Source organism: Marmota marmota, unplaced genomic scaffold (genome assembly GCF_001458135.2).
Source record: "Marmota marmota marmota unplaced genomic scaffold, marMar, whole genome shotgun sequence".
NCBI lineage: Eukaryota > Metazoa > Chordata > Mammalia > Rodentia > Sciuridae > Marmota > Marmota marmota.
Genome location: NW_025999941.1, coordinates 165313 through 183794, shown reverse-complemented (window position 1 = coordinate 183794; position 18482 = coordinate 165313). Strand labels below are relative to the sequence as shown.

At 41.0% G+C, this 18482-nt stretch overlaps 3 protein-coding genes across 4 annotated transcripts in view; 2 read left to right on the top strand and 1 right to left on the bottom strand.

Annotated features, from left to right (window-relative positions):
* Window positions 1-18482, bottom strand: part of Znf385d (zinc finger protein 385D) — a 636064-nt gene that overhangs the window by 510174 nt on the left and 107408 nt on the right. The gene's annotated exons all lie outside the window — the stretch shown is intronic.
* Window positions 4682-7776, top strand: LOC125616239 (proline-rich receptor-like protein kinase PERK2). The gene is given in 3 exon segments (XM_048801023.1): window positions 4682-5262; window positions 5265-6028; window positions 7632-7776. Coding segments are annotated over 2 exon segments (660 nt in total). The 5' UTR covers window positions 4682-5030; the 3' UTR covers window positions 5693-6028; window positions 7632-7776.
* On the top strand, window positions 7930-11329 carry LOC107149582. 2 transcript variants are annotated; one of them, XM_015494356.2, is made up of 4 exons: window positions 7930-8055; window positions 9090-9410; window positions 9890-10163; window positions 10444-11329. In XM_015494356.2, exons 1-4 carry the CDS (start codon window positions 8009-8011, stop codon window positions 10504-10506), a joined length of 705 nt encoding a protein of 234 aa, XP_015349842.2. In that variant the 5' UTR covers window positions 7930-8008; the 3' UTR covers window positions 10507-11329. The 2 variants fall into 2 exon arrangements, with proteins under 2 accessions (XP_015349842.2, XP_048656979.1); XM_048801022.1 differs by lacking the exon at window positions 7930-8055 and having other exon boundaries at window positions 9001-9410.

Here is an 18482-nt window from a genome sequence, read left to right as displayed (position 1 = left end):
ATGATGAGAGAGAGGGAGGGGGAGGGGGGGGGGAGGAAGGAGTGGAGGGGGAGACGGAGGGGGAGAGAAGGAGGGCGTACTGGAGCGCATGAGGTATTTTGTTAATACCCTGTACAACTGCACCAAACCAAAGGGGGAGTGGAACGAATTCTGTCCTCTTTTACTAGGGACATTAAACTCCACACATTACTTAATAATAATCATATATAATACTATGTGCCACTAAATGAAACCTTAGGGGTAACCCCACTGCCAAGATAAGGAACATTGAGGTGTCAGATTGAGCTACTTTACCAACATTTGACAGGTAATTAGTAACTAAGCTAAAATCACAACTCAGTTACTCTAGCACACAATAAGGAGGGTTTCCTGTTGGTAACCATGCGTGAACTTTGTGTGGACAATGGGCAGTATTCCAGCCCTTAAGCCAGGGAGGCGGCTCTTCTGTGAACTCCTGGGTGAAATTCCCCAGTTCAGGTAAACCCAGATCATGCTGGCACCTTGACCTAGCTCTCAGCTCCAAGTTCAAACACAGCCACCGGAGATGGGCATAACTTGCCATGCACAACCAACCTCCACTCTCATCCTGTCCCCCTCGAAGGAGATCCCTATTGATCCCCTTTGGTCTATACTGATATAAATAAAGTAAGTGTGTGCTTTTTGTTTGTTAGAAGTCAGACCTAACTGTTCTGCTCAATCCATCACTCCCTGCTTCTAAAATGATTCTGGCTTTCTGTGTTTATTTAATACTACTGCTTCCAAGGCTTTATTTCTCAGCCAGCCCATACCTCCAATGGATACTCACTCCCTTACTCACGCGGGATGTGGTCGAGAATTACCCCTGACAAATTTGCTGGGGTAGCTCCCTTCAAAGTTTTTGATTTACCCCTGACAAATTTGCTGGGGTAGCTCCCTTCAAAGTTTTTGATTTGGAGGGTTAACCTAAATAGAACAGGAACAGAATTCTCTCCCTACTGCAGTAAACTATTTACTATCTAACATGGAAAGGTGACTTACGGTTGTCTTATAGGCCCTTGACACTGCAAGTAAAGAACTACTGCTTTTCAGTTGTTCCACATCAACAGAAATGCTGAGAAATGAGAGAAATGAAGTCTTTGCAGGAAGATTTGAGGTGATGAGAAGAGAAAGAATGCACTAGGGTGGAAAAAACTGTGCCAAGCCTCTGACTAAAGAAAGTTGTGTGGTGATTTTAATATCCGCCTGCAAATTATTTGGTACTCTTCTATCTGAAATCCAGAACCTAATTCTGCTCTTAGCGACTCATTTCAGATAAACAAAATATAGCAGGTGAGACGGTACCTGACTTCCAAGACGCAGCCATAAGAGGCACCATGACTTCTCGGCCAGAGGAGGGCATTCCTTTTTATCTCTTAGATGTTTCACCCTAGGTCCAATAAGTGGTCATACTACAGGATCACTCAACCTGCCTTAGTGAAAGAGCCTGGTGACATGTGAGCCTGTTAGTGGGTCCTCCAGCTGCAGTCAGCCTTCCAGTAACCTCATCCCTCATTGATAACTTGATGGACACCTCATGAGAAACCCTGTACTAGAACCACCCATTGTGCACTTTCTAATTCCTGAAACAGAAACTATGACATAAGTTTCTGCTGTTTTAAGCATCTAAATTTGGGGGTCATTTATTACACAGATGTGGGATGATTAATAATGTTATGCTGAAGTAAAAAGCAGTGCCACCACAGCATTTATAAAAACAACTACTATTAGGCTGAACCATGTGAAGTTGCCATTCCATATGGTTTATTGTACTGTATGCAAGCGCTTGAAACTCGATTCCTTACTGATTTGGACAGTACTTTGGTCTCCCTAGATGCATTTGTTGAGTGCTTTTATTTTCCAAATTTGCTGTTCTTCAAATCACATGAAAATACAGTCATGATTTTCTGACATATTGCTCTGATGCAATAGTTGGAAGCTAATTATTTGTGCATTATCTCTTGGTTTAGACATGTAGGAGAAAATTATTAGCAAATGGTCATTTGCTCTTTTGAAAGGTATTTGGGTTTTGGAATCGAAACAAATATTTGAATAAATGATGAAATATGCTTCAAATGTCTTACAAAATCCTAACCGCAAAAGGCTATTTTCTTCTGATCCTTAGAAACACTGGGTGGATGTTCTTGGGACACATTTTATTTGTGTGTGAGTGTGTGTGTGCGCGCATGTTTAAGGCACATAAACCATTCAGTCTGTATGCAATTACCTTGTAGTGTTGTCCTCATTTAATCCCAACTGACCTAGGCGACACAAAATTAGCTTCTTGATAACTTGCTATCCTTTTTGGCACAACTTTTGTGATTTTTGCGTTTCTGTTAACAATATATGTCAAGCTGCAGAGTGAGAATTTATTTCTGTTTCTCTCTTCCCTGGATCTTCCACACAAGTGCATGATCAAAAGCAAAGCTTTCTATATAACCTTTTCAGGATGTGAGCACAACAATTTCTTACCTCCTTTTCAAGTTCAGCTATAATTGAAGGCAAATTTTAAAAGTTATTAAAAAAATTAGTGCATTTTACCCTGACCCCCAAATGCAAGATTCTCCTATTCTTTAACTTGGTTGTTGTCATTACCTTTCTTACAGATTTCAAGGGATGGATCACCTCTGAATAATAGTTATAGATGCTTACTGCTTTGAAAAAAAAAGGCATTTTAATCTCCCATTTCTGACTTGCTAATGCAATTACTGTCATCTTATGATGGTGTACAAATCTGGTGCTTTCTTTTTCTCATAATTCCCTCTAGCAAAGCTTGGTCAACAGTGATTGATTGGGAGCAGCAAGGAACTCTTCACAAATTCAAAGTCGGAAATTATGTTCCACTTTGTATATTACCAGGATATGAAATTATTTAACTTCCTAGCAAGAGCTTACAATGCTAAACACCTCTCTCAGGGTGATGAGATTGGAGTTGGTCTTTATTTTCACTTCTGCTTATTTTTATTCCTTAAAATTAATTTTAAGAGTTATGTATGTCTCTTCTATTTGATTACATGAATATATAATTGTTAGTCGATCATATTTGTACTTACTACATAACTTATCTATTATCTTTAAGTAGAAAAATCTATCTACCACACCAATACTAGAAGTAATATATAAATTTGTCAATAATTTGCTCAAATGTAGTAGAAGAAATCTAATTGAGTCTTTACCTTTCTTTGCCACCTCCTGGCCAGCCCAGTCTATCTCTACATCTCTATAGGGAAATATTATGAGTGGAAAAACTCATTGCTAACCTCGATGGGGAAATTCTTAATTTCTTCAACTATTAAAAAATGGTACAGCTTAGAATTCCTTTGGAAACAGAATGCTACATTGAAGGACAACAAATCTTCCAGGAATAACTCAAATTTAACAGATTGATACAGCAAATCTATCTTTCTAAACAACCTGTGTGTGATTTTGACAGCAGTATCAATAGTACACTGTACCGAGAATTAGAATGCTACATTAAAGCTGCTAATTTGCAGTGGCTTTTATGGAGGTATAATTTTTCCATTTAAACTGTAAGATTTTCTGTACAAAAACACTTGAATAATTATGAAAATGTAAGTAATCCTTTGCAAAAAGTAATTATAGTGAGGGAGACTTTTCCTTTCCTTCAGCATTTTATGCGTTTGGTTCCATAAGCAAACTAATTAAAATGTTGCAAGACACACTGAAATGTTGGCATTTTAGATGGAAAGCAGTTGTACTCCTGGCAAAGACTGTTTCGTGTTTCTAAGGAATTTTAAAATGTAATTATAATAAACTATTCACTCAAGCAAACCCAAAAACAAGAGCCAAAATCATGCTCTCAGCTTTGAGATCTGGAACCACATGCCACTACAAAGCCGTGAATTTTCTAAGTATAAAGTAGGATAAAAAACACATTTGTTTTGTTAGCAAACACTTGAAACGTGTGTGTGTGTGTGTGTGTAGTAAAACCACAATTATGTATCTAAAATAAGAAAAAATAATTTTGGAAATCATCTTATTGTTTTCTGTTGATTGTTTCCCATGATTTAGAACTAATTGGCCAAATGGTTGGGAAAATAATGTTTCCATTACAATTAGGACTATGCTAGTATGACAGCTAATAAAATAAAAAACTGTATAATGGTGTAGCCTCAATGGTAGGTACTGACAGCCCAGGAGGCAAAAAACAAGCTGTAGAATGATTATCTGGAAGGTGTCATGCAAAATATTGCATTTGAAATGTGAAATGCCTATCTTCTCCACTGTGTAGTGAAAAAGTTAAGAATGTAAGAATTAAGTTCTGTTTTCCTGGAACCTGAAACTCATGTAGAAGTTGAAAACAACTCCTGGAAATGCCCATTAAATGTATGTTGAAATCTCCCCTGATCATCTGGTTGCTCTACGAAAACAACCCCTCCCAGAAACCGTGCAATGATTGGCTATGCTGTATATGAAGTCCCTACCCTCTCCAAGGAAAGTATATAAGCTCTGCTTAAGCTGTTCCCGGGGCTCACTCTCTGCTCTATTCAAGTGAGCTCTGAGCCCCAGCATGCTGGACCCCCAATAAACCCTTTGCTGTTGCATGAGACAGTCTCTTGGTGGTCTCTTCCTCCGACGCTCGCCCGACCTTTACATATGGAGGTCCCACCGAGATCCGGCAGTGGCGGATGGAAGACCCCAATGGACTCCTCTCGGGGTAAGTAAGGCGCCTCTTTCCGGTTTCAGGTTTCAGGTTAGGGCTTGGCAAAGTGGCTGTCGGTGAAGAGCGTGAGCTCTCTCCGACGGTGGCTGACAGACATGTCACAGAGCCACAGGCCATGTCCCTGGGGGACGCCTCAGAGGACTCGGGAAATCGAGGAACAATAGTCTCCTCGACTCGGTGATATTTTGTTTCGGATTTGGTATTGCCAGCCCATTGGGTTTTGCTGGCTACTCAGTCCTGGTCTCAGTGTTGGACGTCCATTGTCTGTCTTTATTGTCTTGTCTTGTCTGTGTTGTGTGTCGTTGCTTTCACTGTATGTGTATCTTTCATTATGGGACAGAGCACTTCAACGCCTCTGTCCCTGACCCTTGATCACTGGACCGAAGTCCGCTTAAGGGCTCAGAATCTTTCTTTTTCAGTAAAACGCCAGACCTGGCAGACTCTCTGTGCCTCAGAATGGCCCACCTTTGGAGTCGGATGGCCCCGAGAAGGATCTTTCTACTTCCCACTAATTCGAAAAGTCACAGATATTGTCTTTCAGCCGGGGCCACATAGCCATCCAGATCCACAACTTGGCAGGACCTCTGCGAATCACCTCCTCCGTGGGTGAAGCCTTTCCTTGTCCCTGCCCCCGCTCCTACTCCTTCCCCCACTATTCTATCTCTCAAACCCTCTGCTCCTCCTCCTCCTCCACCCTCTGTTCTCCCTGAGTCTCAAGATTTGAGTCTACTGGACTCTCCTCCCCCTCCTTATCCCCTGCCCTCGTCCCCCAACCCCCAACGCCCTCTAAGTGATTCCCCTGCTGCTGACTCAGCCTCTCCGCCATTGGAGGAAGCTAGGCTGGCCCAGCGCCCTCCAGATGACTCCCCTGCAGCACACACAGCCCCTCCTCCCCTGGAGGAAGCTGGCCCGGCTAAAGGAACTCGCCGGCGGCGAATGATTGAAAACCCTGGAGCTCCCGTGATGCTCCCCTCCGTCCCTATGGGCCAATGATTGACAACGGCCATGGGGGAAAAATGCAAGCCTACCAGTATTGGCCTTTCTCCTCTTCAGACCTATATAACTGGAAAAATAACAATCCCCCTTTTTCCGAGGACCCCACCTGGCTCACAGGTCTGGTTGAGTCATTGATGTTTTCACACCAGCCTACTTGGGATGACTACCAACAACTCCTAAGGACTCTCTTCATGACAGAGGAACAAAAGAGAATCCTCCTGGAAGCTGGAAAAAATATCCTCGGACCAGATGGGCGACCGACACAACTTCCCAACATAATCGGAGCCAGCTTCCCCTTGAACCGACCCAACTGGGACCCCAACACCTTTGAAGGTAGGGAGCATCTGTCCACTTATCGCCGGGCTCTAATAGTGGGTCTCCAAGCAGCCGGTAGGCGACCAACTAATTTGGCCCAGGTAAGAGAGATTATTCAAGGGCCTGATGAATCTCCCTCTATGTTTCTAGAGAGAATTATGGAGACATATAGGAGATATACTCCTTTCGATCCTCAGGCAGAGGATCAAAAGGTATCTGTCACGATGGCCTTTATTGGGCAAGCTGCCCTGGATATTAAAAGAAAGTTACAACGCTTAGATGGATTACAAGATATGACTTTGAGAGATTTAGTCAGAGAAGCCGAGAAGGTATACTATAAGAGAGAAACTGAGGAAGAGAAGGAACAAAGGAGGGAGAAATAAAGGGAGCAAAGGGAGGATGAGAGAAGCAAAAGACAGACTAAGGCATTGACTAAGGTCCTGGTCACAACAACAAATAGGCCAGAAATTAAGACACAGGGAGACAGGAAGGGATACCTGGGCCCACGCCAGAGGCCACCCCTGGCCTCAGATCAATGTGCCTACTGTAAAGAAAAAGGACACTGGGCCAAAGAGTGCCCTAGAAAGAGACAGCCACGCCAGCCAGCCATTCTGACTCTGGAGGATGACTAGGAAAGTCGGGGCTCGGATCCCCTCCCCGAGCTCAGGGTAACTTTTGAAGTGGAGGGGACCCCAGTAAACTTTGAAATGGATACAGGGGCAGTATACTCAGCCCTTAAGGCCCCATTGGGCCCTCTATCAAATAAAAGGTCTCTAGTTCAAGGGGCTAACAGCAGTAAATATCGGGCTTGGACAACTAAGAGGATCATGGACCTGGGGAAAGGAAAAGTCCATCACTCCTTCCTAGTGATCCCAGAATGCCCGGCTCCATTGATGGGCAGAGATCTGCTCACCAAGCTCCGGGCCAGAATAACTTTTAACCCTGAAGGCCCCCAAGTGGAATTTCTAAATCCTTCAGTAAAAACTCCTATAGTCATGGCTTTAACTATGTCAGTAGAAGATGAACATCAACTCTTCACACCCCCCAAGACTGATCAAACAGGCAAGCTACCCCCAGAAATGGATAAAGATTACCCAGATGCCTGGGCAGAAACTGCTGGGTTAGGCCTAGCCATGAAACAACCTCCAATAACAATGGAGTTAAAAACCTCAGCCTCCCCAATCAATGTCAAACAATATCCTCTGAGCAAAGAAGCTAAAGATGAGATAAGGCCCCATATTCAGAAATATCTGGCCTTAGGGGTCCTAAGGCCCTGTCAATCAGCCTGGAACACTCCCCTGCTACCAGTAAAAAAGCCAGGAACCAGGGACTATCGCCCCGTTCAAGACCTAAGAGAGATCAACAACAGAGTGCAGGACATTCACCCCACGGTACCTAATCCGTACAATCTGCTTAGCACTCTGAACCCTGAGTGGAAATGGTATACTGTTCTGGACTTAAAAGATGCTTTCTTTTGCTTGCCTCTGCATAAAGATAGTCAGTTGCTGTTTGCTTTCGAGTGGGTAGACCCAAAAACTGGAACGTCTGGTCAACTAACTTGGACTAGACTCCCACAGGGGTTCAAAAACTCCCCCACTCTCTTTGATGAAGCCCTCCACAGAGATCTCAACAACTTCAGAACTATGCACCCCGAAGTCACCCTACTCCAATATGTGGATGACCTGCTACTGGCAGCTGACACCAAGGAAAACTGTGAGTCTAGGACCCAAGTACTATTATCCGAGCTTGCTCAACTCGGGTATAGAGCTTCTGCCAAAAAGGCCCAAATTTGCCAGCAAGAAGTAATCTTCCTGGGCTATTCCCTTAGGGGCGGTAAACGATGGCTCACTGAGCCCAGAAAACAAACCGTTGTGCACATACCACCCCCATCTAACAGCAGGCAACTCAGAGAGTTTCTTGGGACTGTTGGCTTTTGCAGGTTATGGATACCTGGGTTTGCGTCCTTAGCTGCTCCTTTATACCCGCTGTTAAAGGGAGATGCCCAATTCCAATGGACCCCTGAGCACCAGCAAGCTTTTGATAACATCAAAAGAATGCTGCTATCTGCTCTGGCCTTAGCACTCCTGAATGTAGAAAAACCCTTTACTCTCTACATTGAGGAAAAGAAAGGAATAGCACGAGGAGTGCTCACTCAGACTCTAGGACCCTGGAAAAGGCCTATAGCCTACTTGTCTAAAAAGCTGGACTCAGTGGCTAGTGGATGGCTCCATTGCCTAAAAGCTATAGCAGCGGCGGCCCTACTAATCAAGGATGCTGATAAGTTAACACTGGGGCAGAAGCTAACCATTATAGCCCCCCATGCCCTAGAGAGCATCATCCGCCAGCCACCAGACAGATGGCTATCAAACTCTAGAATAACATACTATTAGTGCCTGTTGCTTGACAAAGACAGAATAATGCTGGGACCCCCCGCCCCGCTTAACCCGGCTACACTACTACCTGAACAATCATCAGGACCCATCACTCATGACTGTCAACATATACTGGCAGAAGAAACCAGTATACGATGGGATTTAAAGGATCAGCCACTGCCCCACCCTGAAGTCATATGGTTCACTGATGGCAGCAGCTTCCTCCAGGACGGTAAGCGGTGGGCTGGAGCAACAATAGTTAGCAGAACTAAAGTCATCTGGTCCTCTAGCCTCCTTGAGGGAACATCGGCTCAAAAGGCACAGCTGATCGCCCTCACGAAGGCATTGGAGCTAGCGGCAGGCAAAAAGGCCACCATATACACAGATAGCCGCTATGCCTTCGCTACCGCTCATATACACGGGGCTATCTACCAGCAAAGGGGACTAGTAACCTTGGCGGGAAAAGAAATAAAAAACAGAGATGAGATCCTCCGCCTCCTCTCAGCAGTGCAAAGCCCTAGGGAACTAGCTATAGTGCACTGTCCAGGACACCAGAAAGGAAACGATCCCGTAGCGGTTGGGAACAGGAGGGCAGATGAAGAGGCTAAATTGGTAGCCCTAAACGGAGTAACCATGTTAACACTTTCCACACTGGGGGAACATAAGTCAGGAGATTTAATTACATCGGAGCACCCCGACAACTTAACATCTAAGGACACTGACACTGAACTCCTCGACTTCACTGAGCCCAGCCTGCAATTTCAGAAAGCCCTACACTACGTTAAAAATGTACATCAACTCACTCACCTTGGTTCAAAGAAACGGCAGGCATTCCTGAAGGATCAAGAACAGAGTTTTCCACTAACCGACTCACAGCGAAAGGAAATAGCTGAACGGGTAACAAAAGCCTGTCGGGTCTGTCAATTGGTTAATGCTTACTCTTCCAAGCTTCCTGCAGGAAAGCACCTACGAGGAACCAGACCAGGACAATTCTGGGAAGTGGACTTTACTGAAATTAAGCCAGCAAGGTATGGACTCAAATATCTCCTAGTCTTTGTAGACACATTTTCAGGATAGATTGAAGCCTTCCCCACAAAAAAAGAAACGGCGCAAATGGTAGTCAAGAAGATCCTGGAAGATATTTTTCCAAGATAAGGCCTGCCTAAGGTAATAGGGTCTGATAGTGGACCGGCGTTCGTGGCCCAGGTAAGTCAGGGGTTAACCAGGACCCTGGGGATTAATTGGAAATTACATTGTGCTTATAGACCCCAGAGCTCAAGATAGATAGAAAGAATGAATAGAACCATTAAAGAGACCTTAACGAAATTAAGCTAAAAGATTGGACTATGCTCCTGCCTTATGCACTGTTTCGTGCAAAAAATACTCCCTCTGTTTCTTTGTGTAACCTCACCCCCTATGAAATTCTCTATGGTGCCCCTCCTCTAGTAAGGGACCTAACCCCAACTCTAAGACCTAACGATTCCTTTCACACCCCCTTGCTTGACAGACTTAAAACTCTTGAAAGAACCCAGCGATACCTGTGGAAACAGCTGGCCACTGCCTACCAACCTGGGGACGAAGGGACTCCACACCGATATCAAGTGGGAGACTTCGTCTATGTAAGACGACATCAGGTGTCATCCCTGGAACCCCGCTGGAAAGGACCATACCAGGTGCTACTTATAACACCTACAGCGGTAAAGGTAGACGGAATTACTTCCATGCCTCTCATCTCAAGCCTGCGCCCTGTCCAGACTCTGGCTGGAAACTGGAAAAGACTGGTAACCCTCTCAAATTGTGTATTCGCCGTGTGGATAGGGCTATGGACTCTCCCCTTGACCACCAATAATCCTAACCCTCATCAGCCCGTTCAGCAGCGATGGCTAATCACAAATCCTACTGGACAAGAAGTATGGTCTATCTCGCATACAGCCCCCTTAGGGACCTGGTGGCCATCTCTCCACCCAGACATTTGTCAGCTGGCTATAGGTCTTTCCTATTGGGATATCCCTGATGAAGAGGATCCCACTAAAATTCCATTAAATCCCTTCCGTACCATAGATAATGGAAACAAACATTATGGATGTAGGGACACGCAAGCCAGATGCAGGTTGGCTAGCCTAGATTACTATGTTTGCCCAGCGGACTATCGAAGCCGCAAACAGTCATGGCTGTGTGGGGGAGAAGCCAACTTCTTCTGTAAGTCATGGGGATGTGAGCATACAGGGGCTGCCTGGTGGAACCCAAACTCCCCTGATAGTCTGATTCGGGTAGGAAGAAATAATACTAAGTTAAATCCCGAACAATGTCTCCCATTTAAATGGGACCCCCAAGCGGGGACTTCTGGACTAGCTGACCCTACTCCATGTGACACAAGTAGCCTATGTAACCCCCTAAATATAACCTTCACCTCCAAAGGAAGAAACTGAAATATCTGGACATGGCTTTCAGGAAAAACCTATGGAATGCGATTTTACACCACAGGATATGATTTTGGCCTTTGGTTCACTATCCGGTTTGAAAGAAAAGAAATTCCCTTAGCCATAGGGCCCAATCCCCTCAAGCCAGGAATTGGGCCTCATAGACCTCCCGAACCTAAATCTACTAGGATCCCTTCACTTTCCCATACTCCTCAAGTTTCACCTTCGTTTACTTCCCCAATCCAGAGTGAAGTCAACCCCTCCCCCTGGGGGCTAATTGAAGGAGCCTTTGCGGTACTGAATTCCACGCAACCAGACCTCACTCAGTCTTGTTGGCTCTGTCTCTCCGCTGCTCCTCCTTACTATGAAGGGATAGCAATTGACGGGACTTATGCAGTAAAAGCGCAGAGTTCCTCCTGTAATTGGGGTGGAAATCCTAAGTTAACCCTCCCAGAAGTAACCGGGGCAGGCTTATGTATAGGGTCCCCACCTAAAAGTAAACAACACTTATGTACCCAGATAAAAAAAATTAGCACCACACAGGGTTTCCTTACCCCTGAAAATGGAACCTGGTGGTCATGTGACTCAGGGTTAACTCCTTGCATTTCAGCCCAGGTATTTAACAGCTCTGTAAATTATTGTGTAATGGTGCAGATGTTTCCCAGAGTGCTCTATCATGACGCAGGTTCATTTGAAGATCAAATAGGGGGGCATACAACCCGGTTCCGCCGGGAACCTGTATCCCTCACTTTAGCCATCCTATTAGGAATAGGAGTTGCTGCAGGGGTGGGCACAGGAACCACTGCCCTGGTCCATGGGACACAACAAATGACCCAATTAGAAGCAGCAATAGACCAAAACTTAAAGATATTAGAAACCTCCATCACAGCTTTACAGGAATCTTTAACCTCTCTCTCTGAAGTTGTTTTACAGAACAGGCGAGGTTGGACCTCCTCTTCATGAGAGAAGGGGGCCTTTGTGCTGCATTGAGGGAAGAATGTTGTTTTTATGCCGACCATACTGGAGTTGTAAAAGAATCTATGAGTAAATTAAGAAGACTCCTTGAAGAGCGTCAGCGAGAGAGAGAGAGGCCCAAAAAGGGTGGTTTGAGTCTTGGCACACAGTCCCCCTGGTTAACTATGCTTTTATCAGCCTGGCCGGTCTATTAATAATCCTCATATTATTGCTAACTGTAGGACCCTGTTTGCTCAACCGTATAGTTTCCTTTCTCCAAGCTCAAATTGGACAAGTTAAACTTATGGTAATCAGACAACAATATGCCTCACTGGCAGAAATAGAGTGTGATACCACTCAATAATTATGATTTCTTACTTTTAAGATTAAAAGTAGTCAGAAAAAGAAGTGGGGAATGAAAAGGTTAAGAATGTAAGAATTAAGGCAAGGTGACTACTTTTTCCAGAATACTCACTTCAGAATGATACTAACAACAGTCATGCCTCATGTAGATACCATAAAAGCTAAATAAGTTAACTTGTGTATTTATAAATGTATAATGTCTGGCACTCACTATACTACATAGGTTATTTGCCATTATTTTCACCTCTATTCTAGCCCAGCAGTGCTACGTATATTGCCTAATATGTAATATAGTAATATATGTAAGAAAGAACAAGGCTCGTCGTCAGAGAAAATGCCCGTTTATTGAGGAACAGCTATGCATATTTATAGAGCCAGGGGTGGTTTGACAGTTATGACAGTTTAATGGTTGAAGGGTTTGACAGTTGGCATGGGGTGCTTTCTGATTGGTGGGTAAGGATCATGTGAGTCAGCAGGGCTAGTCTGATTGGTGGGTAAGGATCATGTGAGCCATCAGGGATAGTCTGATTGGTGGGTAAGGATCATGTGAGCCAGCAGGGCTAGTCTGATTGATGGGTAAGGATCATGTGAGCCAGCAGGGCTCACCATTGGATGGCTCTTCTTGAGGGATGGGGAAGTTAGTCTTTGGAGCCAGGGCAACTCCCAACAGTTTCCAACTTTACTGAAGGTAGATATTCAGTAAGTGTCAAAAATCAGGGAAACCCTAAGGAGTCAAGTAACTGCTAGGATCTGAGAAACTTTACTATTTATGCAGGCGAAGCAAGAAGATATACTCTAGCTATTATCCAAAAAGTTCATGTTCAACAAGATAGAAGACATAAAACTATGACAGCAGTCAGAGAGGCAAGGCCCATTTCTGAGTCAAAAGAAAAACATCAGTTTGAAACTATATCATCATCTATTTTGACTACTATTTAATCAGCCTTTACTAATGTGCAAGTTGCTAAATCCTGGAGGTCTTATCACAATTGATTCTAATGACAACTCTATTGCTTTACCCTATTAATAGATGAAGTGGCTAAGACTAAGACACTTAGGAAATTTTTATTGCATTATATGATTAGTGATGAAAATACAACAAGAACCCATGTCTAAGGCTAAACTTCACATCATTACATTTTATTGCTATCCATGTCATATTATGATGATGTCCCCAAATCATTAATTGTTTTTAGCAAATGTGGCTTCTAAAGTCTGCAAAGTGTCCTAGTCTATGGCTATATTATAATTGATTTAACCCTATCTGTCTTATTGAATATTTATGTTGTTTCCAGTCCCTTAGATATAACTAATTTGTAATAACCATCTTCAGCTATTAATATCAGTATAAATAACTGTTGAGTTTCTTGGTATAAATTATAAGAAGTGGAGTCACCAGGCCAAAGGATTTGAATGTTTCTAAAATACTTAATGCAAACTACCAAATCATCCATTAGAAATGCTATGCAATTTGTTCACCCTTCAGCAACTTTTGAGCTTGCTCATTTCACTGTATCCTTGTCAAATCTAAATATTGCCAATATATCTTCTCTAAAAGTCTCTTATCAGTGTGTCAGTTTTTTTTAAAAAAATCCCACTGATTTAATCTATATTTTTATTTCCACTGGACTACGTAGGGAGTAAAGCATCACATATTGGAAACAGTACATGTGGGCAATACTTTAACACTCCTATCTAGCCACACCCCTTAGCTTTGTTCCTTGCATTAAATATTTATTTTTCCTTTAGCAAAGTTTTGCTGTTAGAATATTTGGGAAGTGTTCTCAACTTGTCTACGCAAAGTTTGTCACATCTCTGATGTGTGCATATGTCATTATGTTATAATACACCATGGAGAAACTATTATTTACTTCTCTTTGTTTCGTCTATATTATGAGATTCTGGTACATTATCATCTCATGATGTGTTAGACCCCCAAAGACCCAACATGTAGCAAAGAGTCTCATAAACCATAAACACATTTAATTAGCAATTTCCATAAAAACATATTGACTCATTTTTTTCCTTGTTTGATTAAACGATGTGTTCATTTATCATTTGTTAATAATGTACTTGAATCAGTGCTATGGTATATTTTACGAAAATGATTGAAAACCTTGTTCTACCAGAGCTATAATGAAAAAGTAGAAGTTGATCTTTGATGGTAAATGCAATGTTCCCAGCAAAATAAAAACATTTCTGAAACATTGCCAACTTCACACAATGGTTTAGTTTCTCCAAAGCTGAAAAATGACTAACACTGCTTCCTTTTTTGTATAATTTTTTTTTAACCAATGCCAAGCCAAGCATTCAGCTTGCCTCTCCAGTGATGTTTCCTAATGCTGAGGTGCCCAATTGCTGACTGCCCATGTATGCCTTGCTAGTACCCCATCTTGAATGGTCCGATACTTTCCAAGATACTCTAAGAGTCATTCATCATAAAACCAAGCCTATACCAAGCTGCTCCACAATCCTCTTACTGAGTCTTTCCCAAGGTCTCTTCCGGGGGGCTTATTTACTTGATGCATCAACTTATTTAAGTTCAACTTTGACTCCAAGTATGTTCCTGGTCATCCAGGTCATTGGTGGGATCAATGTATTATAAAATTCATATAGACTTACATAATATTTTTACTTTAACAGTACTTACCAACAGATTAGATGCAATGACAAAAAGAAATTGAAATATTTGAGTGCACTCCAGGATGTTAAGCCTGGGAACTCTGTCAAAATATTTAGGTTGTTTTAAGAACTGGGGAAGTATCAGAAGTATTTTTTTTCAAAGAAATATAGTGATTTTAAACTTATTTTGAGTTCCTTAAAGTCTTTATCATTCTTTCTGGGTAACTAGAAATGCAGAAGGAAAAACTAGGCTGAAATCAAGGGTTTGAAAATCATATCTAATATCTGCTCTTATGTTACACTTATTGCATACACTTACTATGTTCCAGATGCTTTGCAATTCTCCCTCCATAAACATGTAGAAATGTACAAATTTGTGTGTGTGCATTTCATTTAAACCTGAAATATTTATGTGCTATATTGTCTATAATTGTCAATAAATAAGAAAATTGGTTGTTAGGAACATTAGTTAACAGGCTCAAGGTCAAAGAATAAAAGTGAAGGTAGAAACATGTGTGCAAATTAGTCAAGACTGACTCCATAGATTCTGCTCTGCTTCTGCAATACAGTAAAGTTAAAGAATTTGTGAGAATTGTGATAGAAAATGGGAGATCCAAGACTGTTGGTAATGGTTCATTTTTCTTCTCCTGCTTTCATTGAAGAGTTGGACTAATAAATTATTTAAAGAAAACTGACAATATCAAATATTCTAACTGCATATATCTCTATTAAAAGTGTCCATGTTATCTTCAGATGTGACAGGAAATACAACAGAAAAAAACAACTAATTCTGTTTTGTCTTAGAGATCCATTCAGGGAAAAAAAAGTAACAATAGTTAAGACATCAAGCTAACTTTACAGAAATTGTTTCAGTGGAAACCTCAGAAAATATCTTTGCTATGTGACATTTTAATGCAGTGTAATGCCCTTGGCTTTTATTGATAAAAACAACAACAGAACCTCAAGGGAAACGCTGCAGCTCAGTGAGCCTGACTAATGTACATGGCTGGAAGTCTGCATTGCTAAAATAAAACTCAAAATGAGTATGTGTGGTAGCAGCAGACCAGACTTAGGAGGTGCAGCAAGCCTTTTAAAAAAGGCTAAACCCAGAGAACCAAGTAAATCATCACCTCAATTTGGATGATGGTAATCTGGAGTCAGAACTCCGTACCTTTCATTTTCAAGGAGCATGCTTAGCCAAAGAAAATTCCTGCTTTAATATAATTTTATAAAGTAAGGAAAGAATTCTCCTGTGTGTGTGTGTGTGTGTGTGTGTGTGTGTGTGTCCGTCCATGTGTGTAAGCCTATGCAATTCTAGGGACTTGATACTTTAAAACTTTAGGTTTTAAAAACCTACATATTAAAGTACAAATAATCATAAGTAAGTTAATTACATTACAGTGTCACTAAGAACGTCGTATCATTTTCCTTTATTGTTTTTCTTCCACCAGTCACATTCTCTCCCTTTGCCTTCCTCTTCCTTCCCACATCCCTCACCCTGACACCTTTCTCTCTCTTTTCTACCATATTTCCTCTCCCCTTTATACAGTTCCTGCCACGACCAGCCCCCACCCCACCTCACCCCACTGGTACCCAGCCTCCAACAGAGATAGTCACATTTAAAAGAAAATCTTTATGATTAATGAATGTACATTCCATGTATGTATTATATATCAAAATGCAGTCTACTGTCATGTATGACTAAAAAAATAAAAATTAAAAAAAGAAAATCTTTGAATTAACCAAATCACATTTTTTTTTTACAAAATGTTCTTCCTTTGATAACTTCATTAAAAGATAAACTTTAAATAACATCAGTTTAACCTCCCAAGAAACCAAAATTAATTTTTGAGGTTTGGCAACAAATCCTATTGTTATCAGTGGACAGTGTTGCCAGTGTAAGACCTTGGCTTTCTTACTTAGAAAAGTAATAAATCCCTTATTTTTTTTCCAAACAGAAATATGTACACATCTGTTAAGACTTGTTACTCTAAGAAGGAACAGACATGAAATTTATAAATTTTAGGGAGTTTTCTATTCTTGGTTAAAAAAAAAACACATAGGATTTCTGTGATAAAAGGAATACTTCTGAATGAGAAGTCGTTTTTTAAAAGTTTAATGAAAGATACTAATAATAAAAGTGCTAATGTGAGTTAAAAACATTCCTAGGAAATAAATGTATGACATCGAGTACCCATTCATTAACCTAATTGCTCAGCCTTTAAAAATAGGATATTATCCTCATAAAAAAATGAATTTCAGTACTTATAACTCAGTGCTTACCCTCATATGCCCCCCTTGGCCCTCTACCCATTTATAGAGTTGTTCTCTATAAACCCCTTTCTGAAAATTAAACATTATGAAGAACAGGCCCATTAGACAATTTTTAGAAAACTAAGTGTGAAATAATAAGTGGTACTATCAAAATTTCCATGATTTTGTTCCAAGAGGCATTTGTAGAAATGTGAATGAACTTTGGAATATTTAAAAGCAGCAGAAGAAATTACACTTAAGGCCACTATTTTGTAATCTGTATCTCTAAGGACAGACTGTTCACAGATATTTAAGAGTTTTAAAAGCTTTTTTAAAAATTTTCCTTTCTTGAATGTGCCTGTTTGAGCTTTTACTATAAATGTGAACGGAAAGAACAGCAGCTTTTATGTATTTAATGTAGCCTAAGGCAAACACCTTCTGGCTTATTTCACATGATCTTTGGGGTTTAGAAAGTTCTTTAATTTTTAGATACTTTTTTTTAAAAAAAAAAAAGAGGAAAAATGAACACAATTTAGACAAATTTGGGTGTTGCTTAAGTTTTTTATAGAGGGGAAGGAATTTAACTAATTAGAAGATCTAAAACAAAATGTCATCTTTAATATTCATTACAAGAAAGCCAAGGGTCAATGGTTTAGGCCTTTCCTAGTTGAATGACATTCTGAGTCTGTGTTTCCACAAGCTTATCACTTAATGAAATGTTTGTAAAGTTTAAAATAGTCATGACACACTATTTTGAGTGTATAACACTAGGAAACAGATGTTTTTAGAGATGAATATTTTATTGGTTCTTTTTAGTAATATATATCATTAAGATACATTCTGACATAATCACAAAAGTATGGAATATAATTTACTGCTCTAATTCTGTCTCAGTACAGGAAACATTCAATTATTGACTTCTGGAGACTGGCTTACTTTACTTAGCGTGATAGTCCACTTCCATCCATTTACTTGCGAATGCCATAAGTTCATTCTTCTTTATGGACAAGTCATACTCCATTGTGTATATATATATAACAATTTATTTATTCATTAATCTGTTCAAGGGCACCTAGTTTTATTCCATAGCTTGGCTATTGTGAATTGTGCTGCTATCAACACTGATGTGGTTGCACCACTGTCCCATGCTGATTTTAAGTCTTTTGGATACATATACCAAGACTTGGATAGCTAGAACATATAGGTTTCCATTCCTAGTTTTTATCTCCATACTCCTTTCCAGAGTGCACTAATTTGCAGTCCCATCAACAATGTATGAGTCTACTTTTCTCCTACATCCTTGCCAACATTTATTGTTTGTATTCTTGATAATTGCTATTCTGACTAGAGTTGAGTTGAAATCTCAATGTAGTTTTGATTTGCGTTTACCTAATTGCTAGAGATGTTGAACATTTTTTCATGTGTTTGTCAACCATTTGTATTTCTTTTTTTTTTTTTTTGAGAAGTGTCTGTTTAGTTCATTTCCCA